Raw genomic sequence first — 25,879 nt, forward strand, 5'->3', positions numbered from 1 at the left:
AGAAGCCTCTGTGAGTTCTCTGAAGTACCTCGACACCTAGTTTAGGATCCGCAGTTCAAGTTGTTTCCAGGCCAGTGCTTAAAAGCACTGTACAATCTTCCAGTCGTCACTCGCCCTGCCTCTGGGACCTTGGAGGGCACATGTTCCAGAAGGCATAACTACAAAATATTGGATAGCTGCCTGGAAACCAAACTTTTATTGTATTAAACCACTTCGATTTGTTGTGTTGTCTGTAGCTAGCATCGCTTACTCTAAGTCTGCACCATCCAACATGGGGGCCAGTGGCCACTCGAGGCCACTGAGAACCTGAAAAGTGAATAGTGCCACATTTAAAAATTTTAAAAACTGAGGCAGAGTAAAAAATTTTTCCCATTAAATGCAACTTTATTGTTTTGATATAAGTACTATTCACTTTAACCACTGTATCACACAGAATATTGTTGTGTTGTAATGCTTGTACAGGCGCGTGCATTGTTTCTAGTATTACACATAAGCACATCACCAATCTAGTCAGTATCAGCAGATATGATGCAGATTAGAAGATTTTTTTCTACGCATTGAAGGAACATTGCAATGTGTTTACTTGGGTATTTTATGCACATAGCACAAGTTAGAGTGTCCATATGCAGACAGCGTATGTTACAGTGATACCTAGGTAAATCATAGACATAAATGGAATTACTATTTTAATTACAAAATAACTTTTTCTAGGTTAGAAAATACAAATATTTAAATTTTTGATGGAAGCATACTGAAATGTGTGTAAATACAGATGCTAGTATTACAACCGAATAGTAAACAAAAAAGCAAATGGAAGAGGGCACAGCACAAACTTCACAAGGAATGGCAACTGCAATTTACTACAGCACAGCAAAGTGAAATAGCTGGTTATGGTGTAAAAAAGTATTAAAGATAATAAAGTAGGCAGTATTTAAGACAATATTTAGTATTTATGTCGTTTTTCAGCAATGACCTAGTGACTTTGATAAGTTTCTCCTAACAGTCAAAAAAGAATCAATGAAAAATTAATCATCTGAAATGAGAAATTTCCAACAAAAAACAGACAATTTTTAACAGGATCTGAGCCTGTAAATTTGACCAGCTATAAAACAGCTTGAATTCTTGCACAAGAGAGAACCTCAGATAAAGAGATGGTTAAAAAAAAGAATTATCATTTTAGTTATGGTAATTTAATTAGAAAATTATGAGAAAAAAACAAGATATTTTACAAAAAGTGAAAATTTCAATCAAGTCACCAAATAATTTTTCTCACAGAATACAAGATTTTTCTAATAAAATTTGAAAAATTGCAAGTATTTTTTTTAGCTGTAGACTGGTCATGTGTATTACAGGAGACAATGCCCAGTGAAAACATGGGTATGCTGTCTCCAAGAGTACTCAAATTTGTATTACAAAGAAGTGTTGTCAATTTGTAACCTTAAAAACTCAAACTTGTGGTATAGATATTTTTGACACTTTTACATCTGTCAAAGAACTTCTGATAGAGATAGAGATAGAAATATTAGTCTCTGTCATGAGGACAGGACTCCAGCTATATTAGGTCAAAAGCCCAGGAGTATTAGAATTTTAAAGCAAGAGAATGATGTTTCTTTTCCTCCTTGCTTTGTTTCAATGTATGATGCATATTGAAAATATCTATGCTCATTTTTCTGAAGCAGACTCCAAGAAAGGTATCTTGGATACAGATATTAAAATTGTTCAGTATATACATGCAAATGCTAGGAAATAATCATTGTCAGTAAAACAAACTGCTGAAATAGAAGACAATGAATCTAATGATCTTGTGTTCTTTATCAAGTCGTCTTGGTTGATTCATGCAGTGTGCTACAAAGATTTCTGGTACTAGTAATTCCAAATCAAGACTTTCTTGAAACAAAAGTAATGTTTGTCAAATATTCACTAATCAAAGACAAAACACGGCAGTGTGATTTTTCTCCCTTATATCACACTGCGTATGAATAAGCTAAATTTGAAGCTTCAAGAAAAGGAAAAAACTTATTTGTGACTTAGCTAGACAGCTATAAGAATTTATATTGAAACTGAAACCTTTCAAAATACAAATAATAATGGTTTTACATATTTTTCTAACATGAATCAATATGCATAAGATTTCACTTGTAATCAACAGCACTGAGTAAACTGGCTGTAAAAACTACAAAAAATTTTGAAGAATGTCTTATTAATGTTGGTAAATTCAGTTTTTTTTCCATTTATGCAATACCTCTTTGAATTTAATGAGTTGATACTACTGAGTTGACACAAGAGCTAGTGAATTTACTTAACTTAAATGAAGTTTTGAGACTGACATACTTTTGCTTCAACATCAAATCAATTCTTCTAACAAAAAGATGGAACAGTTTTGTCAAAGTGAATACAAACATCAAAAGAAAGTTTTTTGATACTTGATTCACTTATTGGAAAACTTTTAAATAAGTTAGGAAAAACAACAAAGCATGTTTGCAACAACTATGTGAATCTACTTTTCCAACTTTAAATTTTATGACTCTAATTATGGATCAAGTATTTCAGGTGAAATTTTTGTGTTTAAGATGGGCCATAAGTGTAAAACATACACTAGAACTGGAAGATTTAGCACAATAAAATTAAATAATTTTTATATGGATTACTTGTTGAAATGATATTTTGGATATACTGTGTTAAATAAAATATATTGATTTCACCTGTTTTCTTTTACACATTAATGTGGCTACCAGAAAATTTAAAATGACATATGTGACTCACATGTTTCTATAGGACAGTGCTGCACTAAGGAAAACACCTCTGATGAGCCTTTTAAAGATGAAGATAAGTCAAGAATCACCAGAGGTTTGAGGAAGTCTTCCAAAGTGAAAGACAGAAAACAGGTAGAAACAACTCAGAGGAAACACTAGTGACACAGGAAGGAAATAAAACTTCAGATTCTATAATTAACAACCTCCGAGAAAGAAAGTATTTCATCCATGAAGCAATCCAGGATATTATAAAGAAGAAAAAAAAAGGAATAACCTGAGAACCAGAAAATTCACTTACGAATAAAAATATGAGAACAGAAAATAAAACATTCAAAACATCTAACAGTAGAGTTGGAAGATAAAGTCAAAGAAGTCTCCCAGAAAGTAGGATAAAAGTCAAAGACATGAAAAATAAGAAGGAAAAGATTAAAAACTTAGAGGATCAACCTAAGGAGGTCCAACATCTGACAAAGAATGATGATGAAAAGAATAGAGAAAATGAAGATGAAACTATTAGGCAAATTGTACCAAAGAATTTCCCAGAATTGAGGGATATGAGACTCCCCATAAAAAGGGCCCAATGAATTCCCAATACAATGAATACAAAAAATACCTACATCAAGAAACAGGAGAGGAAAAAAAAGAAAAAGAAACAGCAGAGAAATATTTCAGAATATCATAGATAGACAATCACAAAGGCACCCTAAGTGGGGGTGGGGGAACAGGTTACATACAACTGTTCAGAAATTAGAATGGCACTAGATTTCTCAAAAGCAATTATTTGAAAGTAAAAATATTCAAAAATCTGAGGAAAAATTATTTACAAGCTAGAATTTTTTACTCATCTATTAATATTTTTTCTAACATTTTTCATCTTAACAAGTTAAAAAAGTTTTCTTCTATCCTTAATTTATTAAGACTTGTTTTTAATAACAAAAATGATTTCATTTCCATCAAATATATTTTCATTGCTATCTTTTTTTCTCTCTTTTAATATATTATTCAGTCATTCAACAAATATTTATTGAATGCCTGCTTAGTGCTAGGTACCATGGTAGGAGATGGGATCACAGTGTGAAAAAAAAAAGATCGACAAGATCACTACTCCTACGAAGCTTATATCCTAGAATGTTAAGAAAAAACTACAAACAAACAAAGAAAATTTCAGAAAATGCTAAGCATGATGCAATTCTGTGTTCCCAAGCCTGACTCAGGTAAAGCACAATTTAAAAAAAAATTGTTCTGGCTAAACTTCTGTTAGGCTTGTTAAAAGGTAAGAGTGGTGAAAAGAACCTCATGAGTTTTCAAAGAAATGTCGCTGCTTATCCACAGTACATGTGTTGCTTGCATGGGACATCAAACTTATTTGGAATTCTAAACAAAAAACTCACCAAAGCTTACTTTTACTAGACTAGGTTTTACTTTACTGTAAAACCTGTCTACCTTGTTTGCTATGAGAGCATTTTCCATTACATACGCTCTACTTAACAACTGTTTTAATGCACTCTCTACTTAAACAACTGTTTGAATACTGATCAAATAAAGTAAACTCTAGCACGTGTAAATCATAAGCAAAACAAAGCCTAGTATCTTTGACAATCCCATAAAGAAATAAAAGTGTGACATAACAGTGTTATACATTACTTTAGTTGGGGTGGTTGTGGGTTATACTGAAATATTTCCTGATGTTGAACTACCCATGAATTCCTGAAATAAACCCTACTGAAAACAATTATTCTTTTATTACATTGTAGAATTAGATTTAACTTTTTTGTTTCAGAGAAGACTCTTATGGCATATATATTTGTAAATAAGGCCAATCTATATTGTCATATCATCTTTATCAGGTTTTGCTAGCTTCTTAAAATGAAAGGGGACTCATTTTATTCTTTTATAATGCTCTCAAATAGTTTTCATAATATACAAATTATCTGTTGTATAATGGTTTGGTAAAGCTCGCCCAGAAAACCATCTGGGTCTGGTGCCTTTTGGGAGGGTTGGGGTGGAGAAAGGATGCCATAGTATCCCATCTTTGACGACCCTTTCAATTTCTTCTGATAGTATTCTATTCACATGTCTACCTATTTTAAAGTCGATTTTGATCATTTATGTTTTCCTAGAAAACTATCAGTTTTAAATTTTTTTCAATTGAGTGATTTAAAGTTGCATGTATAAGTATACATACAGATGGTTATATCCCATTTTTCAATCTTAATATCGTCTGTGTGGAGCAACAAAGACCCTCAAACATTGCGATGGGAATGTAAAATGATACAGTCACTTTGGAAAACAATTAGACAATTTTTTTAAAAAGTTAAACAAAAATTTACCTCATCATCCAGCAACTGCACTCATATGTATCTACCTAAGAAAAATGAAAACATTTGTCCACACAAAGACTTGCAGACTAATACTCAAAACAGTATCATTTATAACAGCCAGAAAACTGGAAACAACTCAAATATCTCCCAACTGATAAAGGGAGGCAAAATATGGGATATCCATATAATGGAATACTATTCAGTGATAAAAAAGGAACAATGCCACATGCTACAACATGGATGAACCTCAAAGACATGTTAAGTGAAAACAGCCAGAAACAAAAGACCACATATTGTACAATACCACCTATACAAGATGTCCTGAAAGAACAACTCTCTACAGAGACAGAAAGTACATTGATTTATGGTCACCTGAGGTTGGGGATGGGAACGGGCATTAATTGTAAATGGACAGAATCTTATTGGGGTGATGAAATATTCTAAAACTGGTTTATGGTGATGGATGCACACCTCCGTAAATTTACTAAAATCTACTGAATTGTACACTTTGAGATGAATTTTATGTATACTTTATACCTCAATAAAGTTGTAGGAAAAAAAAAAAGGTTTATGCTCCAGATTATCAACTGATATTGGTTAAAACATCCTCCTATGAAAGCTGAGGAGCCTAACTAGTTAAACATTCTGGAACAAGTAACTTGACATTTTTTTAAATTTGTGCCATAAATTAAATCCTTGTATAACAAAACTTAAACCAGGTGAAAGACTGTCACAAGCTGTATTTTTTTCCTGGCTAGAATGTGTCCGATTCGTCCATTTAGCAGTAACTATACAGATTAATTTATCACACAGCATCTATCTGAATTGCAGGCTTTGTTCTAGTAAGGGGGGAGGTGTGGAGGGAGGGAGGGAGGCACACAGGAGAAACCAAAACCTCCAGAGGTAGCATTGCAAACTCAAACCCGTTAAATCACAGCAAATATTGCTGAGTCTGAGACCAACACTAAGGATCTCTTCACTTCCATAAGTCTGGAGTTTTCTGGTTTAGTCCTCTTTTATAGGAGCCATCTCAAATTTCAACTTTAGGAACTTATTTCTGTACCAGTATCAAGTCAGTGGGGTTCCTCCAGAACTCTATGACCTGAGACCCAAACCTATCACTCAGGGTCTAGTTTCTTTTTCATTTAGAAATTATTATTCAGACTCCATATTTGAAATACATGAAGAACAATCAATCCATCAATACCAGCATACTCCAGTCCTTTGAAATCTAATTTCACAACTGAAAATCTATTCTGCATCATTTTTACATTCTTTTCCTGAATTTTTTTTACTGTCAGTGGGGTGTCTTGATAGATTTTAGGACATATATTCTCTATATGGTAAGGCAATCATAATATCAAGTACCTACAATGGGCAAGTTAGGTTATATAAATGAGAGAATTCGGCAAGCAGGAGAGTACATTCCCCATCTAAAGGTGGGAGCTACTACCAAAGACCAGCTGACTGCCCCACAGAAATGAGTCCAGTGTTGTCAGTTCTTATAATCTTCCAAGACAAGCCCTATTTAAAAAAAAAAGAAAAAGAAATTTCCTAATTTTCAAATGGTGGCAACTAAATCCACCCACTCACACCTGCACACAAACCCCACCTTGCAGGCCAACTAAAACATATCTAAGACCCCAGTATGGCAACAGGCTGACAGCTTGTGACCACTGCCATATGGAATGTTCACTCTCCAGTTTCAGGAAAACTGTACCTGATACAGACAAAAGTATGATTTTAAAAATATAGAATTCTATTTCTGCAAAAGAGAAGCCATCCAGAACAGCTCTCTGCTTTCAACACCTCACCCCCCATCCCCCAAATCTATTTTCCTAAGACTATTACTCTCATGGCTGAGATGGTTCAAGTGGAAGCTCCCTGGATTCCCAATCGAGCCAACGCCCAGAGGAAAAGAGGTGCTTTGTCCAACTGAAACATTCCCTGAAGGCAAACTTGTTTGAGCTGAACTGACCTGTTCCTATATATAGCATTCTAAGGATCCCTGCTTCAACTATTAAAAAAGTATACTTCAATCTCACCAGGCCAGAAGTCCAGCATCCTAAATAGGAATGATTTCCTACCAGACAAACTTGAAAGTTCCAATGAATCAAAAGTAGGTAACTGATTTTCACAGCTTCAAAAAGTATCAAAAAAGAGAAAGAAACTTAGAAATCATTAATCCAACACATTCATTTTACTGGTAAAGAAACTGAAATTCAGAAGAATCAAATGATCTGTCCAATATCATATAAAACAGAATTGGACAGTAAGCTGGGGCAGACCCTAAGTTATTTGATCCAGCCAAGTGCTCTTTCCATTCTACTACATGGTAGTGGAAGGGGAGCTACAAGAGAGGGAAATCCTCTGAAGTAAAGAGATTGGGTCCTTTGTGCCCCTCCCCCCTTTTTAAGTTTAAGCTTGATCCTTTAGAATCATTTCACATTTCATACTACTTTCCTTACTTTCCAATGACTTTACCAACCTTGATTACTATCTACTAGTAGTTGACATCCTTACAAAGAAGAAAGATGAATGAGAAAAATAATATTTTTCCTAGCTGCCAACCCATCAAAGTTGTAGCTAGTGATCAATGAGTTTATATCCTGGATTTTCAGTACGGGGCAATTTTGACTAAATCCCCCGCTTCCCTCCTCCCCCACACACTTTATTATATTCCCAGAATTACTCTCCAGAGTGAAATCCTCGATGTCTGATGAGGCCTGAATTACTCTTAAACGTCTTCTCACATTCATTACATTCATACTCTCTCCTTCCGGTATGAATCTTTAGGTGTTCTACAAGGATTGAGCTTCGACTAAAGGTTGCACCACAATAGTCACATTCATACGGTTTCTCTCCAGTGTGAATTCGGTGATGCTCGTTAAGCGATGAACTCTGACTGAAGGATTTCCCACATTCTTTACATTTATAAGGTTTTACACCAGTATGAATTCTCTGATGACGACTAAGGAGTGAATGCGTGGGGAAAGCTTTCTCACATTGGTTACATTTGTAGGGTTTTTCTCCTGAATGAAGTCTTTGATGATAAATAACTGATGTAAAATGGCTAAAAGTCATCCCACAATCATTACACAAGTATGGTTTTTCTCCAGTATGAATTCTCTGATGTCGAGTAAGGCAAGAATTCTGTCTAAAGGCTTTTCCACATTCGCCACATTTATAGGGTTTCTCTCCAGTATGAATTCTCTGATGCTTGGAAAGAGAAGAGCTATGACTGAAGGATTTTCCACAATTGTTACACGTGTAGGGTTTCTCTCCAGTATGAATTCGCTGATGTTGAATAAGAGACGAACTGTCACTGAAGGGTCTCCCACATTCCTTACATTTATAGGGTTTTTCTCCAGTATGAACTCTCTGGTGTTTAATGAGGTGGGCACTTAGGGTGAAACCTTTTCCACAATCATCACATTTGAAGGGTTTCTCTCCACTATGAGTTCTGTGGTGTGGTGTGAGGGATGAACTGTCACTGAAAGCTTTTCCACATTCATTACACATATAGGGTTTTTCCCCAGTATGAATCCTCTGATGTTTAGTGAGTGAAGCACTATAGCCAAAGGCTTTTCCACATTTACTACATTTATGGGTTTTTTCTTCAGTCTCAGTTCTCTCATCTTTATTCAAGGTTGAATCTTTATGTAACGCTTTCCAGCATTTATCACAAATGGTGAAATTTTTTCCATCAGCCATTCTCTTAGAGGAGATTTGAGTAAAGTCTATTCCACAGTTACTGCACGTCTTGGATTTATTCCCCAAACGGATTTTCTGGTGTTTCTGATGTTGAATATGAGATGAAGAGTGACTTAAGACTTTCCTACCTTCTTTACGTTTCCGTGGTTTTTCTCCAGTGTGTTCTTTGCGGTTCGGAACAAGGTCTGAGTGGAAACTGAAGGATTTCTTGCATTCATTATACCTCCGAGCCTTTTTCCTTAAGTAGACTCTCAGATGTTTAATTATGTCTGAAGTCTGTCTGAAATTCTTTCCAAAGGCATTCTTTTCCGGGTCAAGGACTGACCTCACACTGCGGCTCCCACCAAATTCCTCACCCTTACTACCTCTCCCACGAGTTTTCTTTTGTGTGACTGCTACTTGTGAATCTTCCTGATTGCTACGACCCTTCTCTAATCTGCAGGATTCTTCCATCAAGTTGTAAGGATCATCTCTGAGGTATCTTTCTATTATCTTATCTAGAGACGATTCTTCCATTAAAATATCATGATTTGGAATGGATTCCTTCAATTCACGTCTGGGCTCATGCTCTAAAAGAAATGACAAATTGAATACTTCTTGTATGCAGTAAAGGAAGTTGCTGTGTTGGGGCTGAAATGGGAATACAGATGTTAAATAACAACCAATAAAGAATATGGCTTGGACAGGTCTCAAATCAAGCTTCGTAACACAGGAGATATAGGGAAACAAAAGGTGTTAGGGAAAATATTGAGGAAGATGAAAAGTTTGAGCTTTATAGAGAGATGAAAATTCTAAGACAAGTTTTGAGTTACTGTAATAAGTTCCAACAGGTTCTATATCCAAACATTTATCTTTCTAAACAATAATAATAATAATAGCAGAAACATTTACTGATTGCTTACCAAATGTCAGGCCCCATGCCAAGCACTTTACTTGCTTTATTTAATTTAATCTTCATGAGAACCCTAGGAAGTAGGTCCTACTTTTATCCCTGATTTATGGATGTGACAACCAGGCACATAGAGAGTAAGTACCTTGACCAAATCATGTGCATTAAGTGATAGAACCAGATATTTAACCTGTGCATGTCCTTGATTGCTATACCATAATAATGGATACCTTGAATTCACGTCTGGGCTTATGCTCTAAAAGAAATGACAAATTGAGTATTTCCTGTATTCAATAAAGGAAGTTGGTCCACTGGGTGAATTCCTATTTATCCTTCAAGACTGGACTCAAATGTCATTCAAACAACAGAATTACCATATGACCCAGTAATCCCACTTCTAGGTGTATACCCAAAAGAACTGAAAGCAGGGACTCGGACAAATAATAGCAGTATTATTTATAATAGCCAAAGGTAGAGGCAACCCAAGTTGTCCATCAATGGGATGACTGGATAAACAAAATGTGGTATATACATACAATGGAATATGATTAGCTGTAAAAAGGAATGATGTTCTGATACATGCCACAACATGGATAAAACTTATTATGGATAAAACGTATTATGATGAGTGAAATAAGCCAGACACAAAAGGACAAATACTGCATGATCTCACTTATATGAAATAACCAGAATATGTAAACTCATAGAGACAAAAAGCAGACTGCAAGGCATCAGGAGCAGGGGTGGGTGGGAAATGGGGAATTAATGCTTCATGGGTCCAGAGTTTCTGTTTGGCATGATGGAAAAGATTTGGTAATGGATGGTGATGATGGTAACACAATATTGTGAATGTAATTAACACCACTGAATGATATACTTGAAAGTAGTTAAAATGGGAAATGTTAAGTTGTACAAGTGTTACCGGAACAAAAAATTTTTTAAAATGCTAATCAAGTCTCTGCTCCTATATATTCTCATAGTTCCTTGCACATGCCATTATTAGAGAACCCGTCACATTACTACACTGTTTTGATATCTGTCTCTATGGCATCCATGAAAATGTGCCTCTCAGACCTCCTCCTGCAAGGAGATTAGGACAGCCCCTACTGCTGTTAGGAATAGCAGCCTTCACACTGAGGCCACTTTCCCACAAGCTGCTCCAAGCCACTGACTGAGTACAGCAGGGATACTGAGGCAGGCCCACTCCTTAGAAGAAAAGGACTCCTCTGATGGAGGACTGGCTTGAGGACTCCCTTTTGGCCTTCTCCGAACTTTCTTAGAACTGCACTGCCCTCTTTTTTCCCAAATTACTTTCTTTCCCTCTCTCATTTCCAGGGCTCAGACCTGCATGAGGCTCAGATAGCTCTCCCAGCACCTTCTGGCTCTCTACCCATTTTCCCTCACCAGAATTTTCTCCAATAAATCTCCTTCATGTCCAATCTTGTCTTGGCATCTACTTCTCAGAGGACCTAAATTAACAGTCTCCCCATTAAAATGAATATTCTGGGAAGAAAAGGACTATAATCTAATCACCTTTACATCTTGTATCTTTATATCCATCCAACATTTCAAAGGCTTTTGCCATCTGACCTGTTTTAATTTCTTGTCTACTTTTCACCAACTCACCTGATCTGGAGCCTTTTGAGATTTCTTTTTCTAGCAGCCATGGTATTTCAACCCACATTAGCTGGGAAATCAAATCTAGTCGGGAAACTGGAAAGCCTTCTCATGAAGGAAAAAAAAGAGGAAAATGGTTGTTAATGCATAGATCAAAGACTTCCCAACATTTATTCATACATGGTCTCTGGTTCTTTAGGGAAGATAGAAGATAACTGTTAAGTTCAGATGCATCAATACTGGAATTTGAAGAGAAAATGGGGGAAAGTATGACCTCATTGACAGCAAAATGGTGCTTCACATTTCCAGGTCAATGAAGCAAAGACTCCTCTTTGAAGGAAACATGACAGAAAAGTATATTTTAAGGATCCAATTTTAGGGATTGTTATCTCAGTCTCTGCATGCCAAAACAAAAGTAAAGTACTTCATATAGCACTTATCTTTCAATAGTGGGGAGAAAAAATACCCAGCTTAGGTGTTAGATCATGAAGAGATGTCTTTACCCAGAAATTCTAGGTTCCTAAAGTTCTCCACTTGCACTTCCTTATATAACTCTTTTTGAAAAGGCTCCAGCCTCTTCCACTCTCCTCTGGTAAAGTTCACAGCCACATCCTTGAATGACAAAGATTCCTAGAACACCAAACATAGACCCTTTGCATTAGATTATCCCCCAAATAGACCCTAAGGATTCAGAGAAACAGTCAGGATATAAAGTAATGGTTTGACAGTATTCAAGTTTTTTAAGAATTCCAAAGCAAGTACAGGATAACTCTTATATGACTATTACAAGTGATACTGAACAAGGGTATGATGCAATCCTTGCTTCTCTCATTCAGTCCCTGCTGTGAAATGCTGTCCAAGGATCATCTGGAAGGTCTAACATTGAACAAGTTCATCTAGACAATTAAGAAAAAAATATTAAATGAAGGATTAAGAGAAAAATATTAAATGAAGGGCACAATTTACTTTCCTGAAGACCAAATTCATAAAATTAATGTAAGTTAACCACAGGTAATAATTAAATACATAAGAGTAATATCAGCAACATTTCAAATATTAATTTCCAGTTGGCTAAACATAACAATTAGTATCTATTACAACCAAACAGAATCTGTATTCAGTAACATATACTCACACTGGCAATTTCTACATAATTACAAACAGCATACTAATTAAAATACACCTCCTATAGCATCATCTGCATGGCATTTCAAGATGCAGTATAGCACACTGGCTACTGGCACTTGTATTAGTTTCCCAGGTGCTATAACAAATTACAACCTTGGTGGTTTAGAACAATAGAAATTTATTCTCTCAAATTTCTAGAGGCTGGAAGTTCAAAATCGAGGTGTAGGTCAGCCGCACTCCCTTTGGGGGCTCTGGGAACATTCCGTTCTTTGCCTCTTCTAGCTTCTGATGGCTGCTAGCATTTCTTGGGGTTGTTTGGTTTGTGGCTAGGTCACTTCAACCTCTGCTTCTGTCTTCACAAGGCCTTCTCATCCAAGTGTATGTGTCCAATCTCCTTCCCCTCTCTTTTATAAGGATACTTGGGATAGCATTTATGACCCACTGAGATAATCCAGGATCACCTCCTCTGCTCAAAATCCTTAATCACATACACAAAGACCCTTTTTCCAAATAAGATAAAATTCACAGGTTGCAGTTTTTAGGATGTAGACATATTTTGTATGTCTACCACAGCATTATTATTCCTTATTATGAATAGAAACATTTTCCTAACCGGCAATTACTGGTATATAATACCAATATTTATATAATATTGGTATATAGGGAACGTATTGATTTGTAACCAGCTGCTTTTCTAAACTATTATATGAGTTTTAGTACTTGCTCAGCTGATTCTGATGTTTTCCAAATAGACAGTAATTATCTACAAATAACATGCTTCTTTCATACCAATACTTATATCTCATTTCTTTCTTATAAGAAAAATAATTGGGTAGAACATTCATATAATTCTGATTAATAGCAGTCAGATTAGACATCCTTTTCTGTTTACTGAAACTGACACTGTAAGGACTGCTTTTTATTTTCTGACATTAACCAGCTACAAATATTCTTTGTCTTGTTAAGGAAGTGTAAGGACTGCTTTTTATTTTCTGACATTAACCAGCTACAAATATTCTTTGTCTTGTTAAGGAAGTATAATTCTGTTTTCATTTATGTTATCAGGAATAAATGTTGAATTTTAGTAAGTAATTTTTTTTGTTACTATAGTCAGACTTGTGACATATTCTGGGAACCAAAATAAAAAACAGCATGTGAACAACAAAGTGTAGTTCCTTGAAAGGGAGACTAGTTTATTTTTTTTTTTTATCTTTATACCACTCTGTAGGAGCTCAAAGTGTTCACTAAAGGGCGAAAACAAGTGAAGGAAACTTACCCGGGACTCAGCATTTGGAAGAACAGCAACCATTTTATCTTCTTCTAGGTTCCCCTCTTGGGAAGTGGCAGAGTCTTGAGAGAACTGATCTAGAAAAGGAAAAAAAAAAAAATCTAGTCTTTCAAATGCAATCTTCAAACTAGAGAAAAATTTCAGAATAAACAGGAAAAATGTTTCTAACTCTCTAAAACAGAGAGAACAGCCACAGATACTGTTTCCTATAAAAACCCAGGCTTTCTCCTCTTCCCCACAATCTTTTCAATGCTCAAGTTCACAAAAACTCATCTCTCCTTCACTACATATACCTTGTTTTAATGTATTTAATTTGCATAGTTAAGAATTTTCCAAAGTGTTTATACATTTACAAGATTTATTAAAGTCGAATAGCCTATTTCTTTCAAATATTCATGTATTTTCTTCATACAAAATGTATTTTCTTCAAGGCACAGTGCCTTGCAAAAGAGACATACAAAATTATTTATTGAATGAAAGCACTAAGCCAGTCTCAGGAATCCGCTCCATCTCTGAGGTCACCAGCAGATTCCAAAAGACAGAAACTAGGAATCTGAACATATGAATTACATGTACTAAATGCCCTGAGATGTCAATAGCTCTTCTTGTAATAAGGAAAATTGTTTTTAAAAATCATACTCAATCTTCTTCTGAAAAGAATTTTAGGCAGCTTTACTGATTAAACAATAAAAAAAATTTAAGAATTAGAATGATGTAATTAAAGAGAAAACAGGGATTATTTTTAAGGAAAGCTTCTCAATTTACAGAATACTAGAGACTCAATTTACAAACTTCTTGATTGCAGGGGCCTCTAAACAGAGGCCCTACTTTTGGAAAAGCAGGATGTTCCAGTGACAGGCAAGTCAGGGAGGAGGGGTCAGGAGACCTAAAGTTTGGATATATCCATTTGCTGCTTGACCACAAAGTACATCTGTGGAAGTAAATACCACCTCCCTATCTCTCTCAGAACTCTTGGTAGAATATAGACTGTCACACCAGTCCTGTGAATCCTGTGGTAAATAGGCTAAAAAAAAGTTGCAATAAATATTTTTAGCACATTAAAGAGTTTTTAGAAAAGTTAAATGACATTCCCTCAAAGGGGTAGTCACCCTAGAAGTCTTTACATCAGTATTTTATAATTATTTTATACATATGTTCTAATTCAGCTTATTTTTATACATGTACAATTTATAATAACGTAATTATAAAAAGATAAATATAATTCAGTTGTTCTCCCTCTTGAAGGCTCTAGAATTGGCTATGCAATAGGGTAGTCACTAATTAATTTCGCTTAAATTTAAGTAAAAATCAGTTCTTTTTTTTGCACTAGCCGCATTTCAAGTTCTTAAACTGAAGTTCAAAACAGTATAGAATACATTTCTGTCATCACAGAAAGTTCTTTTGGACAACCCTGCTCTAGAAATGTGTTACTGTACAAACTGGAGATAGAAGTTGAGGCCTAAGCTAGGTGTTATGCTCAAGACTCCAAACACTTCCACAGATAACTTCTTTATATCCTAAGAGCCCCTTTTGCTCAAGGGGGAAGGAAAAGAAATTAATACTTCTTGAGCATCCACTATGTATTACAGCTTATCTTGTTTAATTCTCTTAAAACTATGGAGAAGATGGTATCCCTTTTTAACTGATTAAAAAAATTAATGTTCTAAGAGATTACAGAGCTTGCCCAAGATCACACAGTAAACGGCAGAGCCAATTCAAATGCAGTCTTGTCTTCAAAATGTAGACTTCTGTTTAGCAGTCAATTACTTTCTTTAAGTGGGTTTACTTTTACACCTTGAGGAGATCTTTCCCATTTCCTCCCTCCAACTGTAAATCTCACCTTCCTTTTCTTCAAGCACTTGGGTCAAATCCTCTATTAGGGTCACCACCTCCTCACTACTCTCAGGATGTTGGGACTTTACCCAAATCCTGATCTCCCCAGGCAAAATGGCCAAAAGTTGCTCAAACACCAAAAGCTCTAAAATCTGTTCTTTCGTGTGAATTTCTGGTCTCAGCCACTGAGTGCAGAGCTCCCAGAGTTGAGTCAGGGCTTTTCTGGGTCCATCCACTTCTGAATAACGAAACCACCTGAACCTCTGTCTTAAAGACTCTGAGTCAGTAGCATCTCCTCTTACGATAGTTTCTTGCTCCCCAGGAATATCCATTCTTAGGACCTTATCTTGTTCACTTGAAGCCAGAGTCTGAGGATCTGGGAAGACGGCTGTCACCTTGTTCAAGTAAACTACAGCTTGCCACGGGTATCACCAGAAGGAATCTAGTCCTCTTTAGACTCTAGTTGAATATCAGTTATTACTGTCCACCAACAGTCATTACAGACAGCAAGACATCAAGTTCAATTCATAGGCTCCAGGGATTCAGTTTATGGTCTTGCAGAAACTGTCAAGAAATATAAGGTATTAAATAAGAGAGACAAATGTTGTTAACCCTAAAAACATTGTTCTTGGTTTGGTTCAGATATTTATACACATGCACATACCCTCAGAGGCCTAGAACAGCCCTGCCAATCTACTATAGTGAAAGGATAATTTTCTTTGTACATGAAAAGTCAACAGGTTACTTAAAGGTAATTAAGTCCCCTTCCAGGAAATGGCTGCTTCAGACTAAATGCTATGCCTCATAAGCAAAACATGGCAGAAAAGGCTCATTGTTACAAGGGGATCCAGTCATAAATCTGTTTAACAACTCCTGTCTTCTTTTGAGTGAATACATTTCCCACCATATGCTTAATTCAGAAGACTGATGTATTTGGCTCTCAAATCTCCCTTCCTCCTTACATCTCACATAATCAATAACTAAGTCTTTAGTTATTAGCTGGAGGTTTAATTTCCTAAGCACCTCTCCATTTCATCCCTACTGAAACTACCTAAGTACAGGATACTCACCTCCTTCAATCCAATCTCCACGTATAACCTGAGGATTCCTTATAATATGCAAAATATGATCCTATCACCCTCCTACTTAGAACTCCTCACTGTTTCCCCACCTGCTTCATTACATTCAAAGGCACAAGCCTGCATGAAGATCTAGAAACCCTGCCTTGAGGACTTCACTACTCTGAGCTCTAGCTACACCCAACTAACATTTCAGTCATAAAGAAATATCTCCCCATTCCCAGGCACTCTCTATCTCCTTCCATCCTTTGCACCTGGGTCATTTCCCCTCCTACCAGACTTTTACTCATTCTTTAAAACTTGACTCCTTTCAACTGTCAACTCTTCCATGAAGCATCCTCTGATCCCCCCTCCTTGTGACTCCTTTGCACAGAGCCTGCCCTATGTATCACAAACTTATCCATTCTACAAACTGAGCATCTGCAATGAGGTGGGAACCAACTACTGTCGGCACTGGCAAGGACAGATCAGACATGGTCCCTACGTGCACAGAGCTCCCAGGGAATGACAGTACAACCTGAGATGTGTCAGGATGCAGCAAGTGAGACTCACTCTCTCCTCTTATTCCAATAATCACACCAATAATTACCCAACTCCGAGCACAGACCCCGGAATACAGCATGCATGACGTCACGTATTCCTCTGTCAAAAACTGGGCGCCTACCGTGTATCTGGTGTTTTGCTGGGCACCTGGGACTCCACAGTGACTAAGACACTCGTCGCAGTCCCCAGGTAGCTTATTACAACAGAGACGGGTGAAAATGTGACGCAGGCAGAGATTCTCAATGGGGGAAAGATTCTGTCCAACATGGGGGGCATTTGGCAATGTCTGAAGACATAGTGGACTGTTACGACTGGGGAAAGGGGATGCTGCTGACATCTAACGGGTAGAGCCCAGGGATGCTGCTAATCATGCTACACTGCACGGGACACGGAAAGACAGACACATACACACTACAAGAAACTATCCATCCCAAAATGCTAACAGTGCCTTAGCTGAGAAACCCTGGGGGCAGGGAAGGGATACAGGAAAGCCGATGGCTCCTTTATTCAGCAGAGGGTCCACCTCCCACAGAAGCAGCCGCATCCGCTACGCAGAGCGATGCGGGTCGGCTGCTCTTGACTCCCACCCCGTCCCAGGTGAACCCTCGGAGCCCGTGGCCGGGCTGCGGCCCCAAAACTAGGAACCTGGGACAACCAATACCTGCGCCAGAACCCGCAGCCAGGACCACCACGATCACCACCACCGCAGTGAGCTTCCAGAAGCAGGTCCCGCAGCTGCTGCGCGCGCAAGCCAGCTGGGGCCAGTGCGCCTGCGCAAGGCTGCAGGACTACGATTCCCGGGATGCGTTTGCCCCGCTCTGCAAGGTCCTGTGCTTTCTATAGGCTCCGACCCCGGCCTGTTGCGCATGGTCCCTGGGAAGCCCCCGGTGGGCTTGACTGCAGAATTATTGCTGCGCCAGAGGCCTAGAGGCCTAGAAACTTCTCAGGTTTTTGGATCCAGGAGGTTTTGTCTCCTTGGTTACTTCAGACGCCTTCCCCCTTCTCTCACCTGCTGCATACCCCTCCCAGAAACCCAAAAAGGAAAAGTCCATCTCAGGAAGCTATTAGCAGTGCAGTCAAAGCAAGCTGCAATTAATGCAGCTACTTGAGTTAAACAAATGTTAATCTTATGACTTCCATGCCTGCCACCTTGACCCAAACCACCACCCTCTCTCGCCGGGATTATTGTAATAGGTTCCTGCTTTCACCTTTCCTCCTCCTTCTGTCTGTTCTCGACACCACAGCTAGAGAGGTGTTTAAAAAACATTAAACAGAGGATGTCCCTCCCTATTTAAAACCCAGCAAAGGCATCCCCTTTCACTCAGTAAAATCCCGAGTCTTTACAGTGCTCTTCAAGGCCCAGTATGATCTGGCCACCCATTAACTCGCTGACCTCTTCCCCACTCCCTATTCCAGCCACACTGGCCTCTTCCCTCTCCCTCCCACCTGCCTGGCCCTTCTGGTCCAGACACTTCTCTCCCAGGTAGCCATATGGCTCACTCCTACAGATCTTCAGATTTTCTCAAAGACACTACCCCACCATTTCATTTGAATTGAAATCCCACCTTATCCCACCCCACTCCTGTTTCTTGCAGATACCATACACTTTTCTTACTTCCTTATTACTTATTGTCTGTCTTCTCGACTAGAATATCAATTCCACAACAATAAGAATTTTTATGTTTTTTTTTTTTCAACTTTGTATGTCCAGCCCTAGAACAGTATGTGGCTCAATAGATATTAATTGAATGTCTGAATGAGCATTGTGTGAAATGACTGTGGGCATGGGAAAAAGTGCAGAGGGACTCAGGAGGGATTGTACGGTGGGTCCTCATAACTGTATGAAGCTTGGAGGGATGGGGTAGGAAGACAAAGTCATTCTAGACTGAAAGAGCAGGGCCTGAGCCTTTATAGGACAGAGTAAGCTCAACTGATTGAAGCACAGGGTTCATCTCACAGGCAGGCAGACAACTGAGGAAGCAGGGCTGCCCAGGTGTGAGTACAATGCTGCTTCTCTTCCCACCTCCTCTTGGCTGGCCCAAGATGGAAGGGATATGACAGAGAAGCTGGAGAAGGCAGAGGAACATGAAGTGCCTATTGGCTCATTATCTTAACTGGGTAAGTGTCTACTTGGGCTGCTGTAACAGTACCACACATTAGGTGGCTTAAAACAACAGAAATGCATTTTCTCACAATTCTGGAGGCTGGACCTTGTGTTAGGCAATAGTTTCTTCCACTTTACACCCAAAGCACAAGTAACAAAAGAAGAAAGAAGGGGGCTTCCCGCAAATTAGACAGTCTGAAATCGAAGTGTCAGAAGGGCCACGCTCCCTCTGAAACCTGTAGGGGAGAATCTTTCCCTGCCTGTTCCTATCTTTTGTTGTTCATGGGCAATCCTTGGCACTCCTTGGCTTGCACCTGCAGCATTTCAATATCTGCTTCTGTTGTCACATGGCATTCTCCCCTATGTGTCTATCTCTTCTCTCCCCTTCTTATAAATACATCAGTCACAGTGGATTAAGGGCCTGTCCTACTCCAGAATGACCTCATCTTAATTTAATTAATTTCATCTGCAGTGATCCTATTTCCAAATAAGGTCACATTCTGAGGTACTGGGGGTTAGGGCTTCAATATACGTTTTGGAGGTGGGGGTGGGGAGGAGGGCACGATTCAATCCGTAACAGCAAATCATATACATTAATTAATGGTTCTCAAACTTAAGTATACCTTAGCATCATATGGCATTCTTTTTTGAATGCAAATTTGGGGACAGTTTCTTATTATGTAATTCCATTGCAGGTGGTCCTTGAACTGTACTTTGAGAAAAACTGAATGAATTTAAATATTCTTTGCCTAAATGACATACTGCATAGAAATAAGTTACCAGGAAAGAATGATACCTTCTTGGACCTGGTGTCTAAACTGCAACTTTTTATCAGAAGCAACCAATATGGTAAATAAAGCTTGGTGGATTGTGCATTCAGAAAACTACAACAATAGTGTATATACAACAAAAAGTGTAGTTTCACTTCTGAACAATCTGGTGGGATCTCTAAACAGAATAAAGCTACTTAGGAATATTTAGGTAAATAGGTGAAGTTTTGTTTGCTTGCTTGTTTTGTATGTTTGTTTTTTAATTGCTCAGGCTTCATTGTGGAGAGTAGATTGGAAAGAGGTAAGGCTGGAGGCAAAAAGACTAGTTTTATTAGGAAGCTGTTGCAATAACCCAGGTGCGAATATGGTGGCATAAGATAAAGGAGGCAAAGGTGGTCTAAATGGACTAAAATAGGTTCAGGCCATAGTGGCATCAGAGAGAGTAGTAGTAGGATTTGGTGGTTTATTGCAGATATTGATGGGCAGGGGCAAAGAAAAGGTCAACAGTTATACACTATGTGGCAGATCACAAAACCCCCTCCTGCCTGGCTCTATGGAGCACATGGATGATATCTTCCAGAAAGTAGAAGGAAAGAAATAGCAAGCAAGCAAGGTAGCAGGGATTCACTAGAGAGAAAGGGGATGATGATGCAGAACAAAAGAAACATTTGATAGAGTGAGGACTCTGAGAAACTAGGAGGGAGTAGAATCCAAAGTAACAGTCAGAGCCAGGGTCTGGTGTTCATTGCAAGTTGTCAGAGGCGAGGGAAGGGTGCAAAGAAGGGTGTAGATCAGGTAGGTATGCCACTGATGGTGTCTAATGCATTCTGCTGAGATCGTGTATAGACATCCCAGCAGAAGGGAGGTAGCGGTGAGGACTAAAGCCTGGTAGAGTAGATTAGTTTTGAGATAGCTCCTGGGGAGAATTTAAGCTGACCAGGAAAGCATTGAAAGATTTCCCTGCAGAGTTAAGGGCCTATTTGAGGTTGAAGACCTCCAGTGTATGTTGTACCAATATGTACATTGAATGATGTGGTGGTTTGGAGCTATGTACTCCAGAAAACATGTTCTTAAACTTGATCCATTCCTGTGAGTGTGAACTCTTGTAAGTAGGACATTTTGATGAGGTTACTCAGTTAAGGTGTGGCTCATCTGACTCAGGATGGGTCTTAATCCTGTATTGAATGCCTGCCATATAGAGAAGGTCACAGAAAGAGAGAAGAACCAGAGGGAGTAGCCAGAAGCTGAAAGTCAATAGAACCCAAAGAGAAGAGAGAGACCAGGAGAGGCTGCCATGTTCATTGCCATGTGACAGAAAAGCCAAAGACCAAGGATGGCAGCATCTAGCCCCAGAACTCCACAGTCTTCTGGGAGAAAGTGTTGCGTTGATAATGCCTTGATTTTGAATTTCTTCTAGCCTCAAAACCATGAGCCAATAAATTCCTGTTGCTTAAGCCAACCCATTGCATGGTATTTGCTTTGGCAGTCAGGAAACTGAAACAAATGATTTTTCTCAAGATACACAGAATAGCCCCAGAATAGGTACAGAGAAGAGGGATAGTTGGATTGATCCAAGGGTTGGAGTTTTGTAGGGTGAGTTTAATTGGAAGGCTGTTGAGAGTTTATGAGCAAAATATGTTGGAAATGATGAGTGATGGAATCCAATTTAGAAAATGAAGGTGAAGATAGGAGTTAGCTAGTATAACAGAAAGTTAAGAGGTCAAAGGGTAAGAGAAGCTAAAATTTGAAACTGAATATACTTTTAAGATTAAACACACACTTACCATATGACCCAGCAATCCCATTCCTTGGTATTTTCTCACAAGAAATGAAAACATGTCCACAAAAAGACCCGTATGGAAATGTTTACAGTGGCTTTATTCATAATTGCCCCAAACTGGAAACAACCCAAATGTGCAGCAACTGATGACTAGATAAACAAACGGTCTTACATCAACACAATGGAATACTGTTCAGCAATAGAAAGGAACGAACCAATTGATAAATGTGACGACATGGCTGAATCGCAAAAGCATTAGGCTCAGTTAGAGAGACCAAACAAAAAACGGTACATACTGTATTTTTCCATTTATATGACATTCTAAAAAGACAGAGCTATAGCTCAGAAATCAGAAGAGTGGTTGCCAGGGGCTGGGAGTGGAGAGAGGGATTGACAACAACAGGGCTCAAGAGAACTTTGGGGAGGATATAAGTACTCTATATCTTGGTTGTGGTAGTGGTTGCATGATTGCATACATCTGTCAAATTGTCTACTGTATACATGTATCAAATAGAATTGTATACCATAAAAGTGTGAATTTTACTATAGATAAATTATACCTCAATAGAAATGAAAGTATATTTCCACACAAATGGTTATGTACAAATATTCAGAACAGCTTTACTGATAATGGTCCCAAGCTGGAAATATCTGAATGTCCAGTAACTGGTGAATGGATAAATGAATAGTGGTACATCTATGTAATGGAATATTACACAGTAATAAGCAAACTGTATAAAAAGTAATGCACTATTGTTAACATGCAACAACATGGATGAATCTCAAAGTAAAAAGTCAAACAAAGAATACATAGTATGTGATTCCATTTACATAAAATTTTAGAAAATATTAACTAATTTATAGTGACAGCAGATCAGTGGTTGCCTGCAAGGGAGTTTTGCAGGGGGAGGGAGAAGGGTTTTACAAAGGGGCATGAGAAAACTTTTGGGGGTGATAGGTATGCTTATTATATTGATTGTGATGATGGTTTCATGGGTGTATACATATGTCAAAACTCATTAAATTGTATTATTTAAATATATGCAGCTCATTGTTCACCAATCCTGCCTTGATAAGCTTAAAAAAATTGTACTCCAATGAACCCAACTTTGAAAAAAAAGAATGAATGTATTGGAATCATTGAGTACAAAATATTGTAGATTGAATCATATCTCCTGCAAAGATATGGTCAAGTCCTAGCACTGGTCCTGTGGATGTGAACTCATTTTAAATGGGGTGTTCAAAAATCCTATCAAGATGAGGCCAAACTGAAACAGGGTGGGCCTAATCCAATATGGCTGGAGTCCTTATACGCAAAGGAAATTTGGACATACAAATAGAAGCCAGAGGAGGAGACAGGAGACATCTTGCCATGTGACAGAGGCAGAGTTGAGCCATCACTAGAATGCTACAGCGTTCACAGAAAGCATGGTCTGGAGATACCATGATTTAGGACTTCTTGCCTCCGAAATAATTGATGGTCCGTAAGATAGCTCAACCTATCCCAAATCTATCTTAGTTTTTCCCTAGCCCCCAAATCTATTTTTCTGCCTTGGATAGTAATGGTGTCCCTACCTTGTCAGTTCTCTAAACTAGAAATCCTAGGAATGGTCTCCCTGTTCCTGAATCCCTACATCCTATCTGTCTTTGAATTGTTTCTTGAATTTGTAACCCAACTGTATCTCTATTACTTTTCATCTGGAATACTGCAATAGCTGACAAAATGTTTGCCTTCCCCTTCTCCTTTCCTTCTATTCACATTTGTTAAACATTTGTGTATACAAATGAATTGAATATGGCATAAGAGTTTAATGCAACTGGATAACTAACAGAGAAGACAAAAAGCAAGTCACACAGTTTACTTAATTACTGTCGTCTCACATAAAAAGAAGCATAGAAGTTTCACTGAGATTCAAGCTTTTTCCTGGCACTGCATTCTAGGAAAAGACATTCCTTGGGTAAAGGGAATTGAAAAACATAATGGTCAATTTCTGCAAATAGATTTTCTTTCTCTGAAATTTAAGAATATAATCTTACTGATCAGACAAAACAGCTCCATGGGTCTGAGTGAAAGTCTAAGGCAAAACAATACCTCCAGAGGCAGTAGAGCTAGCTGAGTTATAAGGAGAAAGGCATTGTGATCTAGTAAAATTTCCAGAAAACAATGTGTCAACAGTTGAACTTAGTGGAACTTCCATTCTGCCTATGTTAATACCAGTTGTCTCAAATAAGCTTTTCAAAGAGGCTATATAGCAATTTCTTCAAGACTGAGTTCTTAGACAAATGCCTAAACAGAGGCTATTCTGTGTTTTTGATTGACGAAATCTGTATTTTTAGGGTGCCAAACAATCAAGTGGTCAAGCTGACTTTCTGTTATGAATGGATCTGCCTATTCCCATAGAAAGGTCCATAGGATCCAGCCTCACACCCAGCTGAGCCATTAACACAACTCAACTACTATCCCCAAGTATGCTTGATCCTCCCATAGTGATCAAATGACGTATTCTTTCCTTCTCCTTTGTTTCCCTGGTTCAGCCTCCACTTATTCATATATAACCCCTTGGTTATGCCAGAAAGATGTGCAGATACTATTGTCAGAAAGAAAATAACATTGCTGTGAATTAGTCAATGAGCATACATGTTGTCTATAGGAGGAGTAGCTGGGTATAGAGCTTACCACATGTTTCATATACATTAACCATTTAATCCTCACTACAAACCTATGAGGTAGGTGCTATAATTATCCCCACTATAATGATGAAGAAACTGAGGCACAGAGAGATTAAACAGCTTACCCTAGTCACTTAACTAGTAAGCATGGAGAGCTAATAAGTGACAGAATTAGAATTTCCAAACCAGGCAGCATAGCTCCTGAGCCTCTGTTCCACTTCCACTATACACTATACAGTCAAATGATGTTTTTTTTTTTTTTTTTAAAGTCTTTCTTCAATGGCATTTGGGAACCCTATTGCACTCCACGGGGTATGGTCTCCACCCTACGAGTAGTCACAAGGTTCTTGGGATCAAGACGGCCTTTGTTCCTGAAGGGCAGTCTAGATGTTACTACTCATCAAGAAGGCTTGGGGTCGTTCAGTGTGGGGCGGTCTAAAAAGCTACCACTTGTCTTGCTAATAGCAAACTTGGTGATTTAATTGCTAATAAATTATCTCTTTCCGCCCAGCAGAGGAGAGGAAGGAGAAAAAGGGGTAAAAGGGAATGGACACTCCCATAGGGTTCCTCCCTCTGGAGGGAAACCGCAAAGCTTCTCTAGGGCAATGAACTTTGTTTCTAGCTCTCTTGAAAGGAGAGCCCAGATCCCTCTGTCTGTATCAGGAAAAGGCTTCTTTTTTTTTGGATTCTTCAGAATGGGACATCTAGGAAACAAGCTGACTTTTGTCTCAGTCACTTACATGAATTGTTATGCTAGTAAAGTCTATTTATCTGTTACTTCGACTGGCCAAAGATCTGTACTCTACTTAGTTGAGAAGAAAGAAGAGGAGTAATAGTAAAAGCCTTCCCTAGTTGTAAACTTCCTTACAAGTTTGCCTTACCATGACTAATTTTGTCCAGGACAGTGCCTCTTGGCCTATTTTCATCTGTTACCTAAACATTTTATAGAGGTCACCTGATGACTGACTGAATCGATAAATAAGGGAGAAACAAATTTAACCTAGTAATTACATTTTTGTTTTGTAACAATTCCTTGGGAGTGTAGTCTCACAATTGCAAGTATTGGATGTGGTTGTAATCAACCCTTTTATATTTAAAATAAAACATTCTGAAAATTCCAATCCTGCAGAAAAGTAGAAAGAATAGTACAATGAACACTCAAAAACCCTTCACCTGGGGTTGCCAATTGATAGCATTTTTTAACATTTGTTTTCTGTCTCCCTGTCTCTGTGTCCCTGTCTCTTTCACATGCGCGTGCACAGACACACAATTTTTGTTTGCTTGTTTTTATTGAAATATTTGAAAGTAATTTGTCGACATCATGACATTAACCCCCTAAATATTTCAACATGTTTTGTCTGAGAACAAGGATATTCTCTTATATATAAAC

At 38.1% G+C, this 25,879-nt stretch overlaps 1 protein-coding gene across 1 annotated transcript; it reads right to left on the bottom strand.

Annotated features, from left to right (window-relative positions):
• Nucleotides 1-305: 305 nt before the first annotated feature.
• ZNF483 (zinc finger protein 483) lies at nt 306-17,936 on the bottom strand. The gene is made up of 6 exons (XM_037798040.1): nt 17,827-17,936; nt 15,551-16,107; nt 13,699-13,787; nt 11,798-11,924; nt 11,304-11,399; nt 306-9,357 (listed from the first exon to the last, which is right to left on the bottom strand). Exons 2-6 carry the CDS (start codon nt 15,873-15,875, stop codon nt 7,763-7,765), a joined length of 2,232 nt encoding a protein of 743 aa, XP_037653968.1. The 5' UTR covers nt 15,876-16,107; nt 17,827-17,936; the 3' UTR covers nt 306-7,762.
• Between the last annotated feature and the right edge of the window lie 7,943 nt (nt 17,937-25,879).

The sequence above is a fragment of the Choloepus didactylus genome, chromosome 10, assembly GCF_015220235.1.
Source record: "Choloepus didactylus isolate mChoDid1 chromosome 10, mChoDid1.pri, whole genome shotgun sequence".
NCBI classification, from domain to species: Eukaryota; Metazoa; Chordata; class Mammalia; order Pilosa; family Megalonychidae; genus Choloepus; species Choloepus didactylus.